The 18,672-nt window shown below is 43.2% G+C and overlaps 1 protein-coding gene across 4 annotated transcripts in view; it reads right to left on the reverse strand.

Moving 5' to 3' along the window:
• The window catches only part of LOC137383895 (N-acetyllactosaminide beta-1,6-N-acetylglucosaminyl-transferase-like), a 76,946-nt gene that overhangs the window by 39,403 nt on the left and 18,871 nt on the right, over positions 1 to 18,672 (reverse strand). For all 4 annotated transcript variants that reach the window (XR_010977487.1, XM_068057272.1, XM_068057288.1 and 1 more), the window contains exon 2: positions 8,386 to 8,481. Coding sequence is in view for 3 of the 4 variants with exons in the window: in XM_068057272.1 (XP_067913373.1) it covers positions 8,386 to 8,481 (96 nt within the window). In the remaining variant the exon portion in view is untranslated. The remainder of the gene's footprint in view (positions 1 to 8,385; positions 8,482 to 18,672) is intronic.

Consider the following 18,672-nt stretch of genomic DNA (forward strand, 5'->3'; position numbering starts at 1 on the left):
ATACTAAGAGCAATTTATAATGGGCAATTTACTTATCAACCTGCAAGTCTTTTGGCTGTGGGAGGAAACCGGAGCACCCGGAGGAAACCCACGCAGACACAGGGAGAACTTGCAAACTCCACACAGGCAGTACCCAGAATTGAACCCGGGTCGCTGGAGCTGTGAGGCTGCGGTGCTAACCACTGCGCCACCTTCATTGGTTTAATTGACTTCATATGTTTTAAAATGATTTGGAATGTCTTGTGGTTGTGAAAGGCACTATATAAATGCAAGTCTTTCTTTCTACTAACAGGGTCATCTCCCTAAACATGGGGAAAACTTTGTGATAATACTACACTATTTGCATGGCGGTGCAAACTTTGGATGCCAAGCTGACTGCTGCCTTAAACAGGATGACAGATATCTTTTCTGTGGCCTTAATGTTTCACCGATCACCAGTCTGGTCTGTAGCAGAGTGGTAGGAGTGATGTGGCACTGACCCAGGATAGGGATGATGGCAAAAAGGGACAAGGAAGTGGAATCAGCACTCAAAGCGCTCTCATTTCTCACCATTGCATCCCCCTCCATATTCTGTACCCAACATGCTCCCTTGTTTCCCAATAGCCAAAGCTGCCGCTGCACAGGTGGAGCTAAAGCAGTCTTTGATGGGGCCACCAGAGGCTCAGAAACCAAAAGGGGCAAGCCGAAAGCATCTTAATAGTCAGGACAGGGATCTGAGTGGCATGCCTCTATCTCTGCTCAAGGCACAGGCGCTGCACCACATAGAAGCACAAAATAAAGCTAACATAATTCACCAAGAGTATACACATGGTTATTAGATAAAATGTTATGCTGTTAAGTTTCCTTTTCTTATAAGGACAGATCGTATTGCCTATTATTGTATACCAAGTGCCAACTTGCCCCGTCACTTATTTCATGATACGTGTCATTATACGACAGGACTCAGTAGGCTGATGTGCAATGCATGGACACGTTTGTTTGAAGAACTGTTTAGTAGAAGGTTTGGGGTGGGGGGGGGGAAAGAGGCGGGGGTTGGGTGGGAGAGGGCCACAGGATTTCATTGGTTATGTTTTCCTGTGTTACCACCCGCTGAATCTTCACAATTTTAGGGTATCGCTGGCAGCAATGTACACAGCTGGTCTGATGATGGGTGCCCAATTTTCATATTCACCCTCCTCTTCAATGTTTTCCTCATCCAAAGAGAAGTGATGAGTGCTTTTGTCTTCCTCTGCCTGTAATCCTCTCTGCTGCACATCACTATTATTCTCGACACCCTGACTGACAATTACTGAAGAGTGCCTCCAAAACCCAAGTGCCTAAACTGCATCATCTACATTCCAATGGCCTGTTCTATGACACACCCGATGGTCATGTGGCTCTCGTTGTAGCACTCCTGCTACAATGATATTGGTGGGGTTTTGCACAGAGATCGTGAACCAAGTGTGAAGGAGGTATCTCTTGTTTCCCAAGAGCCAGACCTTAACTCGGTTTTCTGTAATGGATACGTCTTGAATGTTGGACTGCCTCAGTATGAAACATCAGGACAGCTAGAGTACTGTGTACAGTTCTGGTCACCATTCTATAGGATGTGATTACACCGGAGAGGGTGAAGAGGTGATTCACCAGGATGTTGTGTGGGCTGGAGCAATTCAGCTATGAAGAGAGACTGGACAGGCTAGGGTTGTTTTCCTTAGAGCTGAGAAGACCGAGGGGGGACCTAATTGAGGTATACAAAATTAGGAGAGGCATTGATAAGATAGATAGGAAGAAACTTTTTCCCTTACTGGAGGGGGTCAATAACCAGGGGGCACAGATTTAAGGTAAGGGGCAGGAAGTTTAGAGAGGATTTGAGGAAAACTTTTTTTCCCCCCCAGAGGCTGGTTGGAATCTGGAACACACTACCTGAAAGGGTGGCAGAAGCAGGAACCCTGACAACCTTTAAGTAGTATTTCGATGTGCACTTAAAACGCCATAGCTTACAAGGCTACAGGCAAAGTGCTGGAAAATGGGATTAGAATAGACAAGAGCTTGATGGCCGGCACAGGCACGATGGGCCGAAGGGCCTGTTTCTGTGCTGTCGAACACTATGACTCTATGACTCCCAGAAAATCTGACGCATTCTTGCATGAATTTCTTGTGGATGCACACCAGGTGCACATTGATGGAATATACCTTGTGGTTTATAGATTAGATTAGATTAGAGATACAGCACTGAAACAGGCCCTTCGGCCCACCGAGTCTGTGCCGACCATCAACCACCCATTTATACTAATCCTACACTAATCCCATATTCCTACCAAACATCCCCACCTGCCCCTGTATTTCCCTACCACCTACCTATACTAGTGACAATTTATAATGGCCAATTTACCTACCAACCTGCAAGTCTTTTGGCTTGTGGGAGGAAACCGGAGCACCCGGAGAAAACCCACGCAGACACAGGGAGAACTTGCAAACTCCACACAGGCAGTACCCAGAATCGAACCCGGGTCCCTGGAGCTGTGAGGCTGCGGTGCTAACCACTGCGCCACTGTGCCGCCCTTGCTGTGGTGATGCTCACATTATGTGCCCGTTCAATCTATCTATCTATTGTCATCACAAGGGAAGATTATACAACAGCCCTGGCAAACAATCCATCCATCACTTGCCATAGGCATTTCTGTGCAGTGGACTACAAGACCCTTGATATGTCTCCAGGAGCACCCAGGAAGGAACCAGAGGCTAAGATTTGAGGGTCGTGGTGACTTTGACAGTCACTGGCACGGTTTGTCTGCAAGGTCCAGCAAGTTATCAGGTTGCCTTCTAGGAGTCTGCAGATGTCTGACAACCTGACATGACCTGCAGACCCACTGTTCTTCCAAAAGGTCAAGGAAGCCGAGCCTCTGTCTGTGTTCCTAGTAACGTGTGTAGTACCTCCTGTGACTTCGACCATGTGCTGATCCCACCACAATATTGCCATGGTGAAGGTCTTGCTCTTCCATTGTACTGTCAAACATATCCACTGTGCCTCCCATCCTGATTGACAGTTTAAAAGGCTCCAAAGTTTTGAAAAAGATGCATACCCTGCCCCCAGCCATTCTTGGGAGTTAAAAGTCCCCCCCTTAACATCTCCAGCATGGGTTCCCAGGGGCTCAGGAAACTGACCAGTGAAACAGCTGACAAATAGCTGGCAGAGTGCGCTTGTATAGTTAGCATTTTTTAACCATGCAGGATTTCAAATTGTTCAGAATGGGAGGCATCCTGGATTCATTTGATAGCACTTCAGAAGAGGAAGATCATCTCCATCCACGGTAAAATTAGACAGTTATATGAAAAGGAAGAATGTGCCGGGTTATGGGGAGAAGGCAGGGGAATGGAACTGAGGGAGTTGCTCTTTCAGAGAGCCGGTGCAGACACGATGAGCCAAATGGCCTCTTTCTGTGCTGTAACAATTCTGTGATAGGTTGCTGTGGTGGGATCAGAACATGCACAGGACAGGAGCCCACAGGTAGAATGTTTGCAAGTGGAGGAGGACAATGGGCCTCATCACTCATTTTTGGAGGAGCAGAAGGATGAAGACGGCAGCCATTGCTAGAGCAGCCGCTTATTCAGATGCCATGGATACCCGAACATCGCAAAGGTTTACCTCGTGTGAAACAAATGAAATCCTGAGGTCCGCACCCACCACCAGCACCCACACTCCACCGCCCACTTTGCACTCAGCAGTCCTTCAAACATCCATTGAACATCCGTAATGGGTCTAGTCAAGTATTAACATTCATCATGAATGAAGTGAAAGGACAAGTTGGCACTTGGAGTGCAATAATGGACAAGATATGAAAGTGGTGCTGAACTATAAATTTGATAAAGGAGGAAACTTAACTGTCAAATACCCCTGTGCATATCCTTAGGGAATTACAATTTCTTCAACTTGTTTTTCCTACCGCTTCTACATTGTGCATCCATGTGGCTTCAGCAGAAATAGAAGCAGGCTGCTTAGAGCCCTGCCTTGACTGCTGAGATGCTTTTGACTTACCCTTTTGGTTTCTGAGCCCCTCATGGCCCCACCAAAGACTGCTTTACCTTAATCTGTGCAGCAGCAGCTTTGGTTATCAGGAGATAAGGTAGCATGTTGGATACTGGTGAAGATCAGTGACACATTGTAAAGCCACAAATAAGATATCGGTCATCCTGTTTAAGGCAGGAAACAAGTTGGTGCCCAAAATTTGCATGGCCGTGATCATGGCCTGCATGGACTCATTTAATAGCCTTGCCTGAATCGCCATGGAAGTGGACTCTGTCTCCATGGCAGACACTCGCAATTTGCTGAGACACCAATCCACCCCAGCACTTGAGTTAGACTCCTCCATCCTCTGCTACTGTGGACAGTGTGTGTGGCATGTCTGTCAGTAACTGACTAAGCTACTATTGCACCTTTAGCATTCTCAATGACAGGCCCCAAGGTTCAGCATCTGCGGAGCAGAGCTTGGAGAGGATTTCACCCCTCTCACCATGTATTCTTAACAGCTATCCTGGTTACCAGTGGTTGCTCATGCTCAATTCTGAGGTGACAACTCATCTAACTGCTTAAATGGACCCACTGAAGTGTGAGCATCTGTGAAAGTGCATGGCTGTTATCTCCGATGAGGTTACACCCTCCGTAGAAACAAGGTCCTCAGAGGAAATATCCTTAAGCATGTCCTGCAACACTTGCTGTAAGTGTGAAGACCCTAGAAGACAAAAGATAGTGTGTTGCAATCCATGGTGCAAGACCAGTGGACGAGTATTTACTGACTCTTTTTTGAACAGATTACTTGTTGAACTCTGTTAAGTGAACTGAATCTGGTTTCAAAGCTTGTTTTTTTACTTTGAGAGAGACCCGGGCTTGAAAATGAAACAAAACTTCAGGGATCTGGAGAACGAGAACTGATTGGAACCAGATAAAACAAACATCGGATCATTTGACTTGTGCTATTGAAGCTCAGATTTCAAGACCAATCATTCTAGGAGGCTACAGGCTGTTTGGCACAGTGTTGTTTTTTTGCAGCCCAGATGATGAAACTAGAAACTGATACTGGAAAATAAAAATTGAGGCAGCTGTTCTCAGTGACTTAAAAAGAGTTACGCAAGGTAAGACCAGTGGAGTTATGCCATGAAGGCTGTCATGAGCAAAACTACAGAAGTTCCAGAGGGGTGCGCAGTTTTGGTGGAGACGGCATTGGTGGAGTTCAGGATTGCAGGGGAACTGCAGTTGAATGGAAATCACCGTTTGTATCTTGGAGGAGAGTAGTTGGAAATATACCTAAAGAAGTTCATAGTTTTGAAGAACCTTGTGGCTATTCAGTGCCATCCTTGCTGAGAGGACTGCCCAGTAAATCTCTGAGATCTTTGAGAGAGAGAGACCATGATTAGATTGTTAATTCATGTTTAATTTACAATGATTTTGGTTTGATTGTTAATGCAAAATTTATAAAAGTGAAATCTTATCTGTATGGTTTTCCTATTGGGATCAGTCAGTAAATTCAATTATTTTGGTTTATTGATATCCATGGGAATCGTAATATTAGGGATATGATTTAGTCCTGGCAAGGTCACAATCTTGACAATCAATATACTCAGGTCTTCTTAGTTCAGTCATTGACAAACTGAAGTCAGCATATGTGTTTGAAATAATTATAATTCTGTCACCAGCTGCCTGTCTCTCCATCTCAGACTGAGGGGAACACAGATGATCCACTGAACTCCAGAATTCCTCCTCCATGAGCTGTACTTTTGCAGTGGTCCACCTCCAGCCCTGTCCCTCTCCCTTCCATTTTGTGTTCTCCTTCAAGATGTGAATAGACCTGTGTGTGAGTGAAGATGAGGTATTCATCCAATGAATGTAGTGCATCTGGTAAGGGTGATTATGAGACACATTAGATTGGGGATTGGGGCGAGTGTCAAAAGTGATGGGTTAAATGGGGAGGTGATGAAGCGTATAGAAAGTGAAGGCTGGGTGCTGCTGCAAGTTGGACAGGCGTGAGGAGTGACATGATGAAGAACACTTAGCAAAACAGTGAAATGGGGCTAAGGTTGAAGCACACAATGTAGCTGAATCAGCAAATGCACTCACTTTTCCTGACCTGGTTAGGTCATTAAATTGCTTCCTACATTGCATCCATGACCTGCGGCTCACCTCCTCAGCAACTCCAACCATGCCTTCCTGACGTGGTGAGAGCAGCAGGTTTCCTCTTCCCATTGCTGGGGAAATGTATATCCCTCCTCCTCCTGATGCACCAGCAATAATTCCAGCGAGGCATCATTAAATCTGGGTGCTGCCCTTGATTTAGGCCCACTCTTCATCCAGGACACCTCCAATTTAGCCAACGTTTCAGGTCAGTGACCTTTCATCAGAACTTCCGAAACGTCAACTCTGCTTCTCTCTCCACAGATGCTGCCAGACCAGCTCAGTTTTTTTCAGCACTTTGTTTTTATTTCAGATTTCCAACATCTGCAGTATTTTGCTTGTATTACACTGCCAATTTAGATTTGTGGGCTGTCCCTTCAAATACAGCTGATAATATGTAATGTGAGTGTGTGTCAGATCCAACACACAGCTTAGATACACAAAACCTGGAAGTCAATAGGAATTAGTTCAATTGAGTTGAGATCCAGGATACTGACCCGCTCATTTGATTTCTGGATTTCCCAAACGTAATTCCACTCCACCTTGGAAGTGGCTTGGAAACCACCTTCAGACCAATATTCAATGTAAACAGACCTCAGTAATATCTCATAAGGATGTTAAATGCTGCAATAAATACCCACCCATCTGCACTAATTAAGGTCTGAAAAGGCTCGAGGGACTAAATGGCCTACTCCAGTTCTAATGTCCTGACTGCAGCAAGTGGGTTACTCACAGGCATTCAAATACGTCTCTGGGAATGGACGTGTTAAAGTTGGGTAACAATCTAAAAATTACATTTCCACTACCTACCAGCCCACAACCTGCCTATTCATTGGGGTTAAAAGTCCCCCCATAGACTCACAAAAAACTAAGTCTATACTTTCTGCAGTTGAGAGAAAGGAGCTGGACTCAGCAGTATTGTTATGATCCACGTTGGAGACCACCAACAAATGAAAAGCAACAAATCTATCAATTGACCCCAATTTAGAAAACCAAACCAATTTTACTTTTATAAATATTTATTTAACACTCAAACGAAAACAAACATAAATTAAACATGAAACAGACAGATCACAGTCAATATATATATTGACCGTGATCTGGTTTGGTATATATATATTACAAATCAGGTACAACAGAGATTGGTCTCATGGTTTTACTGGGCAGTCCACTCAGCAAATATGATAATTATAGTCACAGGATTCTTCACAACTCAACTTTCTCAGGTAGATTTTCAGTTCCTTTTGTCAAGGATTTAGCCACAGTCTTCTGACAGCAGTTCCCTTTCAATCTGAAATCCACGGGTACAGTCTTCACCACAAGGTGCACTTCTCCAAAACCTCCTCAGCTCCGCTCACAACTGTCTTGATGGCGTGGATTTACCCTTTATCCGAGTCTTTCAGTAACAACCTGTGCACTGTATGGCCGGGTCTGGTTAGTTGGCTACTTTAAGTAACAGAAACAGCTCCTGGATTCAGTCTTCACTTTCTTCTGCTTGCCGGCACTCCACTCCTGCCTGATCTGGAGAAGACTGTCTCCTTTTATCTGGTTCTAACCAGTGTCAGTTCTCCTGGAAACGTAAAGTTGTTTTTCCCATTTTTGTTTCAGTTTCCGTTCTGGTTCCCATTTCAGTTAGGGTCTTAAAAAAAACAAGCTTTGCAACCATGGATTCCATTGCAGTATAAAGACAGGGAGTTGACCCAAGGCCAGCATTATCTATAATCAGCCCTAAGCTAACAGCTGTACAAAAGTGTTGTATCGTACTTACATGGGTTGAACTTCAGTACATAAATAAAGGATGGACAGATTTACTATGTTAGGAGTAAAAACATAGGTTATCAATGTGCACTCAACACAAGGGCTCCCAAGTAAATGAATACAACAACAATGCTGATCTCAGCTGAGTTGTTGGTATTAAACAGCCAGGTGCTGTTTAAAATTAAGAGGCAGCATTGCATCCAAGTCCTGTACACCTCAAAATGCTTTCTCCTGGGAAAAAAAAGTTTGCACGCCCATCATTACATATTATTCAAATCCTGGTGACAAACACTGCGAGGCTGTGAAATGATCAAGAGATCCAGATGAGGTTACCGTGATCAAAATTTCAATAAATGTCAAATAATTCTTCATTTCGTAATATCATAATTTTTGCCAAGAAAAACCATGTTAGGCTTTAATGCTAAGCTAATACACTAAAAGCATAAAAGTGGTGCCACACTGTGGAGTGCATCTGAGTTTACCTTTACAACCATTGTGGTTCACTTGAGCCTGGTCCAGCCATTTAATTGATCTTATGTTGCCTTCCCACTCAGCATTGGGATCCGCTCCTGGTGCATCTGTTAAAAGGAAAAGTGCTGCATAGTTAATCCAAAGAAAATATGTTTTGCCTGTCCTGGAAAAGCCACTTTATAACCCTATCTGGCCACATTTAGGTAGATTGGAAATGTATTACTGCCCCAACAAGTTGGTCTGCAATTAAAGGCAAAGCATATGCAGTACTATACCATTGGAGGTTGATTATTCGGAATGTTCTGATAACAGAAATGTGCAATTTGCTTGGCGCTGCCGTGTTTTTCCATTTACATATTTGACAATGACTTGGCAACATTAAAGGAAAGTGATAATTCAGAGTCTTTCTTTGAGGGTTCTCTACATGCATTTGAGGTTTGACATTTGTGCACATGCTCCAATCAAGATAACATGCATGTTCTTCTTGTCTTCTACATCATGGTTGCTATTACAGCTCACAAGATCAAACCCAATGGTTTTTTGCAGTTGATTATGACCACTAAGCTGTACGATTATCAAGGGCATGTTTAAAAAAAAAATCATCAGTAACACTCAGATCATTCTAACACCAACATAGCAGCAGAAAGCCCCACCTATCACTATCCCAGTTTTACCACGACTGGCTGGTTTATGATTTTCTCCCATTAGTTCTGGGCTTTAGGGATAGGGGATTACTACCCTTTCTCAATAATGGAGGCAGTGCAATCAATAACAATGGTGCAAATCAACAGTGCCATTATAGTTATTATTTTGCCTTAATCCTTACCTAGTCTGACCTGCACATGACTCAGTTCCACACAACTTGGTTGACGAATGCCCTCAGGGAAAAACAGGGTTGGACAATAAACACTGCCTTGCCAGTGTCATCCACATTCCAAAAACAATTATCTATGACTATTGGCAAAGAGAAGGCCAACAAGAAGTTAGCCTCCTCTCTGCCAAAGCCCTGCCTAATCTCTGTAGCCATTATTACAGTTTGCACACCTGTCAGGCAGTGCTTCACATATCCACTCCAATGAAAACATTTTTAAATTTAAAAAAGAAAACAATATTTTTCTGCACAAGTGGAACTAGTTTTCACCATTAGGCTTGTTGTCCAAACAGTGCCTTAGAAAACGACCATTGTATTGTAGTTGAGTGAATACTAAGTAGATCTTAATGTGCATCAATATTGCATCACTGAGAGAAAAAGGCAAATTCCAGCTTAAAGCCAATTTTTCACCATCAGGAAGAATGACAGTGCCATCACTGGACACATACTGAGATGTCCTGTCCCAGGTTATATTTTATAATGTACACAGAAAGAGGCAATGCCCTAGCTGCCTATTCCAACAACTGCAAATTTTTTGTCCATCTAATTTTTTTCATTGATTGTTGTACTGATGTCATCCTGCCTGCATAGCTTATTAACTAGTCTTTACAATGCATGGTATCCTAGTGGTACCAGCAACCTATACATCATAATTTCAAATCCTATCATGGCAAGTTGTGAAAGTGAATTCAACAAATCTGGCAATGTGTGGGTTGGCACCAGAAAATGACTATGAAAGCTGCCAAATTGTCATTAAAACCCAACTGATTCACTGATGTCCTTCAAAAATAGGAACCTATCACCTCTACCTGGTTTGGCCCCCATATGACTCAGTCCCACACAACTAATGCCCTCAGCAGTAAATAGGGTTGGACAATAAATAGTCTTGCCAGTGTCATCCACATCCTAGGAACAAAATTAAAACATTTTTTTTTTAAATTAACCACTAGTGAGGCCCACAAAATATTTGCAGTCAAATTAGTATTTCGGTATATATAACATTGGTATAATTGGATATTAAGGTAGCATTTTACAGAGTATGGCATCAAGGCGCCCTAGCCGAATTCAAGTCAATGGGAATCAAGGGAAAAAGTCTCCACTGGTTGGAGTCATACCTACAACAAAGGAAGGTGGTTGTGGTTGTTGGAGGGCAATCATCACAGCCCCAGGGCATAGCCACAGGAGTTTCTCTGGGTAGTGTCCTAAGCCCAACCATCTTCAACTGCTTCGATGACCTTTGCACAATCATAAGGTCAGGAGTGGGGATGTTCACTGATGATTGCAAAATGTTCAGCACCATTTGCAATTCCTCAGATACTGGAGCAGCCCATGTCCATATGCAGCAAGACCTGGACAATATCCAGGCTTGGGCTGATAAGTGGCAAGTAACATTCGCACCACACAAGTGCCAGGCAATGATGATCTCCAATAAGAGAGAATCTAACCATCTCCCCTTGACATTCAACGACATTACCATCGCTGAAGCCTCCACTATCAACATTCTGGGGTTTACCATTGACCAGAAACAGATCAGGAGTATTCATATGAATGCTGTAGCTACAAGTGCAGGTCAGAAGCTGGAAATTCTGCAGTGAGTAACCCACCTCCTGACTCCCCAAAGCCTGTCCACCATCCGCAAAGCACAAGTCAGGAGTGCGATGGAATACTCTCCATTTGCCTGGATGGGTGCAGCTCAGGAAGCTCAACACCATTCAGAACAAAGCAGCCTGCTAGAGTGGCACCCTATCCATCACCTTAAACAAACATTCAGTCCCCCTACCACCAACACAGTAGCAACAGTGTGTACCATATACAAGATGCACTGCAGCAACTCACCACACCTCTTTAGACAGCACCTTCCAAACCCACAACCTCTTCCACCTAGAAGAACAAGGAGAGCAGACACATGGGAACATCACCACCTGCAAGATCCCCTCCAAGCCACTAGGAAATATAACACTGTCCCTTCACTGTCTGTGGGGACAGATCAAAAGTAAGCTAATCAGCTAACAAACTAACTGTGGAGCCAATTTATAAAAAACAACAAGCAGAAGCTAACAGGACAGCTGCAGATAGCTTAATAGTAGTCTATTGTATAATAATCAGTCTAACAGTTCAAGGAGGGGGGATGTGAAACTACTGAAATAAAATGCAAAAAATAAAATGCTGGGATGAATGAACCAATCATGCACTGATAACAGAAGTCTGCAAACCACTCAGAAAGAAGGAGGGGGCTTTACTAGTTTTTTTGAATAACTATAAGAAAGGCTTGCTGTAGTGAGCACATGTTCTTTTTTGTTCTTTTGCATGTTTTTTTATTTTGCTTTTTGTTCTTTTTGTATCCTTGCAATGTAACAATCACGTACTGCAATAAAGTTTCTAAAAGTTACGGTCGGACGCCGTCTCTCTTTGTAACTGATGGGATCCAACAACTTGGTGTAGTCGGCAGGATCGCTGGAGGATAAAGACCGAAGCCCTGGACATCAGACCTCTTTTGGCCCCCGGAGGCAAGGACTCCTCTTTACTTTAAAAAGTCCTCGGCCGTTGTCTAGTTTCGGTACTCCACCACGCAATCCCGAACTTTTCCGAGGCTCGAGACCCCTTTTATAGACATCCAAATCGACAGTGTTTGTTGGTAATACACAAGTCCAGCTGAAAAGCTCCACGGCACCTGTATAAGAAGCTCCATGGCTCGAGACCCCCTCCCCCCACACAAAATTGGTACAATGACTGACGAAGGCAACAGGTACCGACCACCGTAAAAGGCAGGCGGGCACTGCCAGACGTTTCCGAAGATGAAATTCTTCGGCAGTTAAAAGGACATATAGAGCAACAGTTGAATTTGGCTAAAACCTGTACTGAAATTGAACAGAAATATGGTGCCTCCAAGGGACAGTGGTCCCTGGAAGTTATAAAGAGAGTTTAGGGAAAAATGACCCGTTTAAAGGATAAAGAACGGATCCAAAGGTCCGACAGCGTAATGAAATTATCCAACAAGCTCAACCGTCTTAACGCGACCGCGACTTGACTAATGCGAAGGACCAATTGAAAGCGGTCTGCGAACAACTGAGAAAGGAAAAGCTTAAATTAGAAAAACTAGAAACTGAAAAAGCAAGGTTGGAAACCAAAAATAAAGAACTTTAAAAACAATTATGAGAAGAACAGGCGACCCAACCGAAGGGACCGGGACCGCTCTGCGAACCCCGCCGAACACAACCGTCTCGCCTGTACCCGAATCTGGAGTCGTTACTAAAAGAACTACGAAAAACACAACAGCGTGAAGCCAGTATAGAGTAAGCTGAGTCTTCCAGCGAAGAAAGTGATACTGATGATGAGTTTCCTTTTGTGCGGCTCGCTCCCCTTAAACAGAAACGCGTTAAGGTCAAGCAGGAAAAGACGACTACAGACGGTAACGAGGTGATCACGTCTGAGAACAACACTTATTGTATGCAAGTCCCGGCGGATCTTGAGAAAATTGATAAATGGTCCAAAGAATTGCCCGACCCGAAAAAGGTGGGTCAGAAGACGTGGGAACAGTTGGAACGTCTGAGGGGAATTTACCACCTTCACCCATGGGACGGGGTACAGATTTTGACTGTGATTGTGCCCGGGCGAGCAGGGCAAAGACTGAACAGAGAGGTCCAAACTGCTTTGGACGAGGACGAACACCAACTAGATGTCGGATGGGCTGCGATTAGTCAGTGGCTGCGAACGTTCTGTCCCGCAAAGACGGATTGGAATAAAATTACAGCCTGTCAGCAAAAAGGTACCAAAGAGGTGCGGGAGTATGGTTTTATTTTAATAAAAAAAAGTCAACAGATGAAACTCTCCGCCGAACAAAGGCGGTGGAGGGGTGCCACCACCCGGTAAACGGGACCTGGAACAAGCAGAGATCAGCAGCTGCCAGCCTCTCAATCCGGCGTCACGTGTCCGCACACCGTCCACACATTGCCATCCATGAATAGAGTATTGCAAGTGACAGCAGCCAGATGGACAACGGTCCTAGAGGCCCCCAACCTCCATATAGTCCGAGCCAGCCCGGTAAACCCAGCAACTATGCTCCCATTGTCTGGGGAGCAAGAGGGGAAGAGCATGATTGTGTGGAGGCTATGAGAGAGACAGAGGAAGTAACCTTAGCGACGGAGGAGGCACTGCACAATCCAGATTTAATCCTTTCTACAGACGGCTCCTCCTTTGTGGACAACGGTACCTGGAATGCAGGATGGAGGGTGACAACCCTTCACAAAATTAGGGAGACTCTGAACAGAACAACGGGCCTGAGTCCATTTGAAATAATAACAGGGAGACCCATGTCTCTGCCGGGAACAATTGATTTGCGAAAAGCTGATTGTCACCTGATGAGTGACGCTCTACTAGAATATTGTCAGAACCTAACAAATGCTCTCAGTTCTGCTTCCTCACAGGTATCGGCAGCTTGGGGTGACCCACCAGAAGGAGGGCACATCATCCCAGGAGTCTGGGTCCACGTGAAGAAAATACATATAAAGAACCATTGGGCGCCAAGTGGGAGGGACCTTTCCAGGTGCTACTGACCACCCAGGCAACAGTTAAAGGTGGACGGGAAGAAAGCCTGGATACACACCTCTCTCATCAAACAAGCGATCCGTGACTAAACATTGACCTATCAGGACAATTACCATTTGCCAATATGTTTAGAATTTTTATTATCCTCTTTGCATGCATTTTAAGTATCTGCTTACTTTTGGCTAACCAAACCTTTCCACTTTGGGGAACTAATCGAGTGTCCAGGGAAATGCATGTTGATAGAGAAACTCAAACAACCACCAACTCCCACCTTATGGGGTTGGGCGACCAGGTGGTTGGCCTCAATAGGGACCCCAATGGTACAGGGTTTGATCTTTTTTGTTATAATCATAATTTTGTATTTTACGTTTTGCTTATTAAGTGCTGTTGTAAACAAGTAACTGAAACCCCTGCCAAGCTTATGCCCTTACAGAGCTCCCACCGTCCCCTCTTGTGTCACAAGTGGGCAATGTATTAAGCGCAACCCCACCGGGTGTTGAAGGCTGTTTCTAGACAAGTAGAGACCATTAAAGGCACCTAGGTGGGATTGATGGAATGATTCTTAAAGAGGTTTGAAGAATCAAAGGGGGAACTGTGGGGACAGATCAAAAGCAAGCTAATCAACTAACAAACTAACTGAGGAGCTGTGGAGCCAATTTATAAAAAAAATAACAAGCAGAAGCTAACAGGACAGCTGCAGATAGCTTAATAGTAGTCTATTGTTTAATAATCAGTGTAACAGTTCAAGGAGGGGAGATGCGAAACCATTGAAATAAAATGCAAAAAATAAAATGCTGGGACAAATGAACCAATCATGCACTGATAATAGAAGTCTGCAAACCACTCAAACAAGGCGGGGGGGCGTTACTAGTTTTTTTTTTAATAACTATAAGAAAGGCTTGCCGTAGTGAGCACATGTTCTTTTGTTTTGTTTTTTGTATTCTTGCAATGTAACAATCACGTACTGCAATAAAGTTTCTAAAAGTTACGGTCGGACTTCATCTCTCTTTGTAACTGATGGGATCCAACACGGTCGTTGGGTCAAAATCCTGGAACTCCCTCCCCAACAGCACCCCGTGGGTCGACCCACACCAGATGGACTGCAGCGGTTCAAGAAGGCAGCTCACCACCACCTTCTCAAGGGAAAACAGAGCTGGGCAGCAAATGCTGGCATTGCCAGCGATGCCCACATCCCATGAAAGAATAAAAAAATTCTATATGTAAAAATATTTCTGCAAATATTTAAATGCAGATGCATCTTGAATGAAACTTCAAGAAAACAGCACTCATGGATGTAGAGTCTTGACTCTATAGCAGGATCATATTTAGCTGCTCATTTTGCTTGTTGTGCCTTTAAGATTTGCCTATTGCCATCAGTAATCTTATCCTCGTATCAATTTATGATCTGATGACATCAGGACAATTGTAATCATTTGTAAGTTTCAGGGTGCAGATCAAAGATTGCCTTACTTCATTGTTTTTTGGATTTATTTCTATCTCTCACAAAGTATGATGTCTGCAGCACGATAGGTACATTAAACACTAGAGTGTCTACCACAGTGCTGCTCTCGGTGTGTCCGAAGATAATCTACTTCATAAAAGCAAATGTGTTCCACTGTGTAATCCACAATATGTTATTCTGCTGAGGTGCAGCTGCTCCCTTTAAAAGCAGCAAAGTTGAATTATTGCCAAGCTTAAAAAAAAAGCTCCTGTTAGTCAGAGTTCAATTGTTACTTGGCCAGGGAACTTTGCAAATTGTAAAATGTTTGGTTATTTTTGGCTCTGAATCAGAAGCACCCGACATGAAATAACTGACTTTTTCAAGAGCATTCGTCATCTTTCAGTCGGTCATCAGGAGCACGCAGTATGGAATGCACCTATATTACCAGTGGTTCCCCTGCTTCTAAGGACTGGATGGTGCTAATATATAGAAGTTCGGGGAGGTGTGGACATCTGCAGTGAAAGAATTTACAAAGAGGTTTGGGTGCAATCTCCCTAAAAACAGCAAGTGCTCTTTGCCGTTTCCTGGAAAACAAATTATGTTTTCCTTATGCATTGTAGAGGCAGAAATAAGCCAGGTTATTTCTGCGTCTATCTCAAACAGCAAATAAAGGCATAAAAGGCTTAGGTTTAAATAAGCACATGTTGAACAAACCAGCTTGACACAGTGATGTGAATAGGATGATGAAATAATGATCTCAAATAGAATTTTCATTCAATAGCTTAGTGTGTTGTAAACTGTCCAACAGCCCCAACAAACAAATTTCTCTGCAGCACCTGTGGAAGAGCCTGTTACTCCAGAATTGGCCTTTATAGCCACTCCAGGCGCTGCTTCACAAACCACTGACCACCTCCAGGCGCGTATCCATTGTCTCTCGAGATAAGGAGGCCCAAAAGAAACTGAAAATATAGATTTTTATATGTTTCCTGGCTGCAAGTATTTTTTTTTTTAATTTATAAATTTAATGGCTCAGTAGCCATACATTTTGGGTATAGTTAGAACAGGCACAGATATTTTGTATAAACAATTTTTAAAATTCACAGCTTATTCAAAAGAAAGAACAGCTATAATCATTTGCTTTATTTATCAATCTCTGAACTAGGTTCTCTTGCAAGCTCTCTCTCAGGTGAAGTAAAATTCAGATACTTGATATTTAAGTGTGAAAATTTCCTGAAAGAAACTTTTGAAAATAATTCTCCATTTTACTTTCAAATCAATTAGAAAATAGAAGGAATTCAGAAATCATATCACAGCATGGGAAAACACATACTTCCATCATATACATTGGTGGGGGGTGGAGTTAAACATAATGACATAAGAACTAGGAGCAGGAATAGGCAATTCAGCCCCTCGAGCCTGCTTCACCATTCAATACGATCATGGCTGACCTCATCTCGGCCTCAACTCCACTTTCCTGCCCGTTCTCCATAACCCTTGAACCCATTACTAATTAAAAATCTGTCTATCTCCTCCTTAAATTTACTCAATATCCCGGCATCCACTGCACTTTGGGGTAGTGAATTCCACAGACTCACGACCTGTTGAGAGAAGTAATTTCTCCTCATCTCTGTTTTAAACCTGCTACCCCTTATCCCAAAACTATGACCTCTTGTTCTAGATTGTCCCACCAAAGGAAACATCCTCTCTACGTCTACTTTGTCAATCCCCTTAATCATCTTATATACCTCAATTAGATCTCCTCTCATTCTTATAAACTCTAGAGAGTAAAGGCCTTAACTGCTCAATCTCTGGAATCAACCTAGTGAACTTCCTCTGAACTGCCTCCAATGCAACTACATCCCTCCTCAAGTAAGGGGACCAAAACTGTACACGATACTCCAGGTGTGGTCTCACTAATGCCTTGTACATTTGCAGCGACACTTCCCTACTTTTATACTCTATTCCTTTAGCAATAAATGCCAAAAATCCATTTGCCTTCCTTATTACCTGCTGCACCTGTATACTAGTTTTCTGCGATTCATGCACGAGGACACCCAGATCCCTCTGCACCGAAACACTCTGAAGTTTCTCTCCATTTAGATAATAATTTGCCTTTCTATTCTTCTGACCAAAATGGATAACCTCACACTTATCCACATTAAACTCCATCTGCCAAATTTTGGCCCATTAACCTAACCTATCCATATCCATTTGTAAATTTCTTATTTCTTTATTGCAACTTACTATCCCACCTATTTTAGTGTCATCTGCAAATTTAGCTATAGTACCTTCTATCCCTGCATCCAAGTCATTAATTTAGATTGTATATAGTTGGGGCCTGAGGACCGAACCCTGTGGCACCCCGCTAGTTACATCTCACCAACCAGGAAAAAACCCATTTATCCCGACTCTGTTTTCTGCTGGTTAGCCAATCCTCTAGCCAAGCTAATTAATTGCCCCTAACCACGTGATCTTACCTTGTGTATTAACCTTTTGTGCGGCACCTTATCAAATGCCTTCTGGAAGTCCAGATATACAACTACAGGATCCCTAATATCCACTTGACTTGTTACATCTTCGAAGAACTCTAGCAAATTAGTCAAACATGATTTACCCTTCATAAAACTATGCCAACTCTGATGGATTGCGTTTTGACTTTCTAAATGTCCTGTTATTACTTCCTTAATAATGGATTCTAACAATTTCCCAATGACAGATGTTAAACTAACTGGTCTATAGTTTCCTACTTTCTGCTCCATCCCTTTTTGAATAAGGGCATTATATTAGCATTTTTCCAATCCACTGGAACCTTTCCCGCATCCAGGAATTTTGGAATATTATAACCAATGGATCCACTGCCACTTCCTTTAAGACCCTAGGACGCAGGTCATCAAGCCTCGGGGACTCGTCTGCCTTCAATCCTAATAGTTTGCTCAGTACTTTTCCCTAGTGATGATGATTGTTCCAAGTTCCTCCCTTTCTATAACCTCTGCATTACCTATTACTATTGGGATGATACTAGTGTCCTCCACCATGAAAACTGAGGCAAAATACTGATTTAGTATCTCTGCCATTTCTGTGTTCACCACTATTAACTCCCCAGTCACATCCTCCAAGGGACCAACATTCACTTTAGCTACTCTCTTCCCTTTTATATACTTATAGAAGCTTTTGCTATCCATTTCATCAACCGTCCTACCTTTCAGTCTTCCTGCCCAGTCCACTAAGGCCAAATCTATCCTCATGCCTATGTAATTACCTTTGTTTAACGCCAGAACACTAGTATGGGTCTCCAGGTTCTTGCCCTTAAACTGAATTTGAAATTCTAGCATGCAATGAACACTCTTCCCGAGAGGATCCTTAACTATGAGATCATTAATTAATCCCACCTCATTACATAATACCAAATCTAGAATAACCTGCTCTCTGGTTGGTTCCACA

This window comes from Heterodontus francisci, chromosome 2 (assembly GCF_036365525.1).
Source record: "Heterodontus francisci isolate sHetFra1 chromosome 2, sHetFra1.hap1, whole genome shotgun sequence".
Classification (NCBI taxonomy): domain Eukaryota; kingdom Metazoa; phylum Chordata; class Chondrichthyes; order Heterodontiformes; family Heterodontidae; genus Heterodontus; species Heterodontus francisci.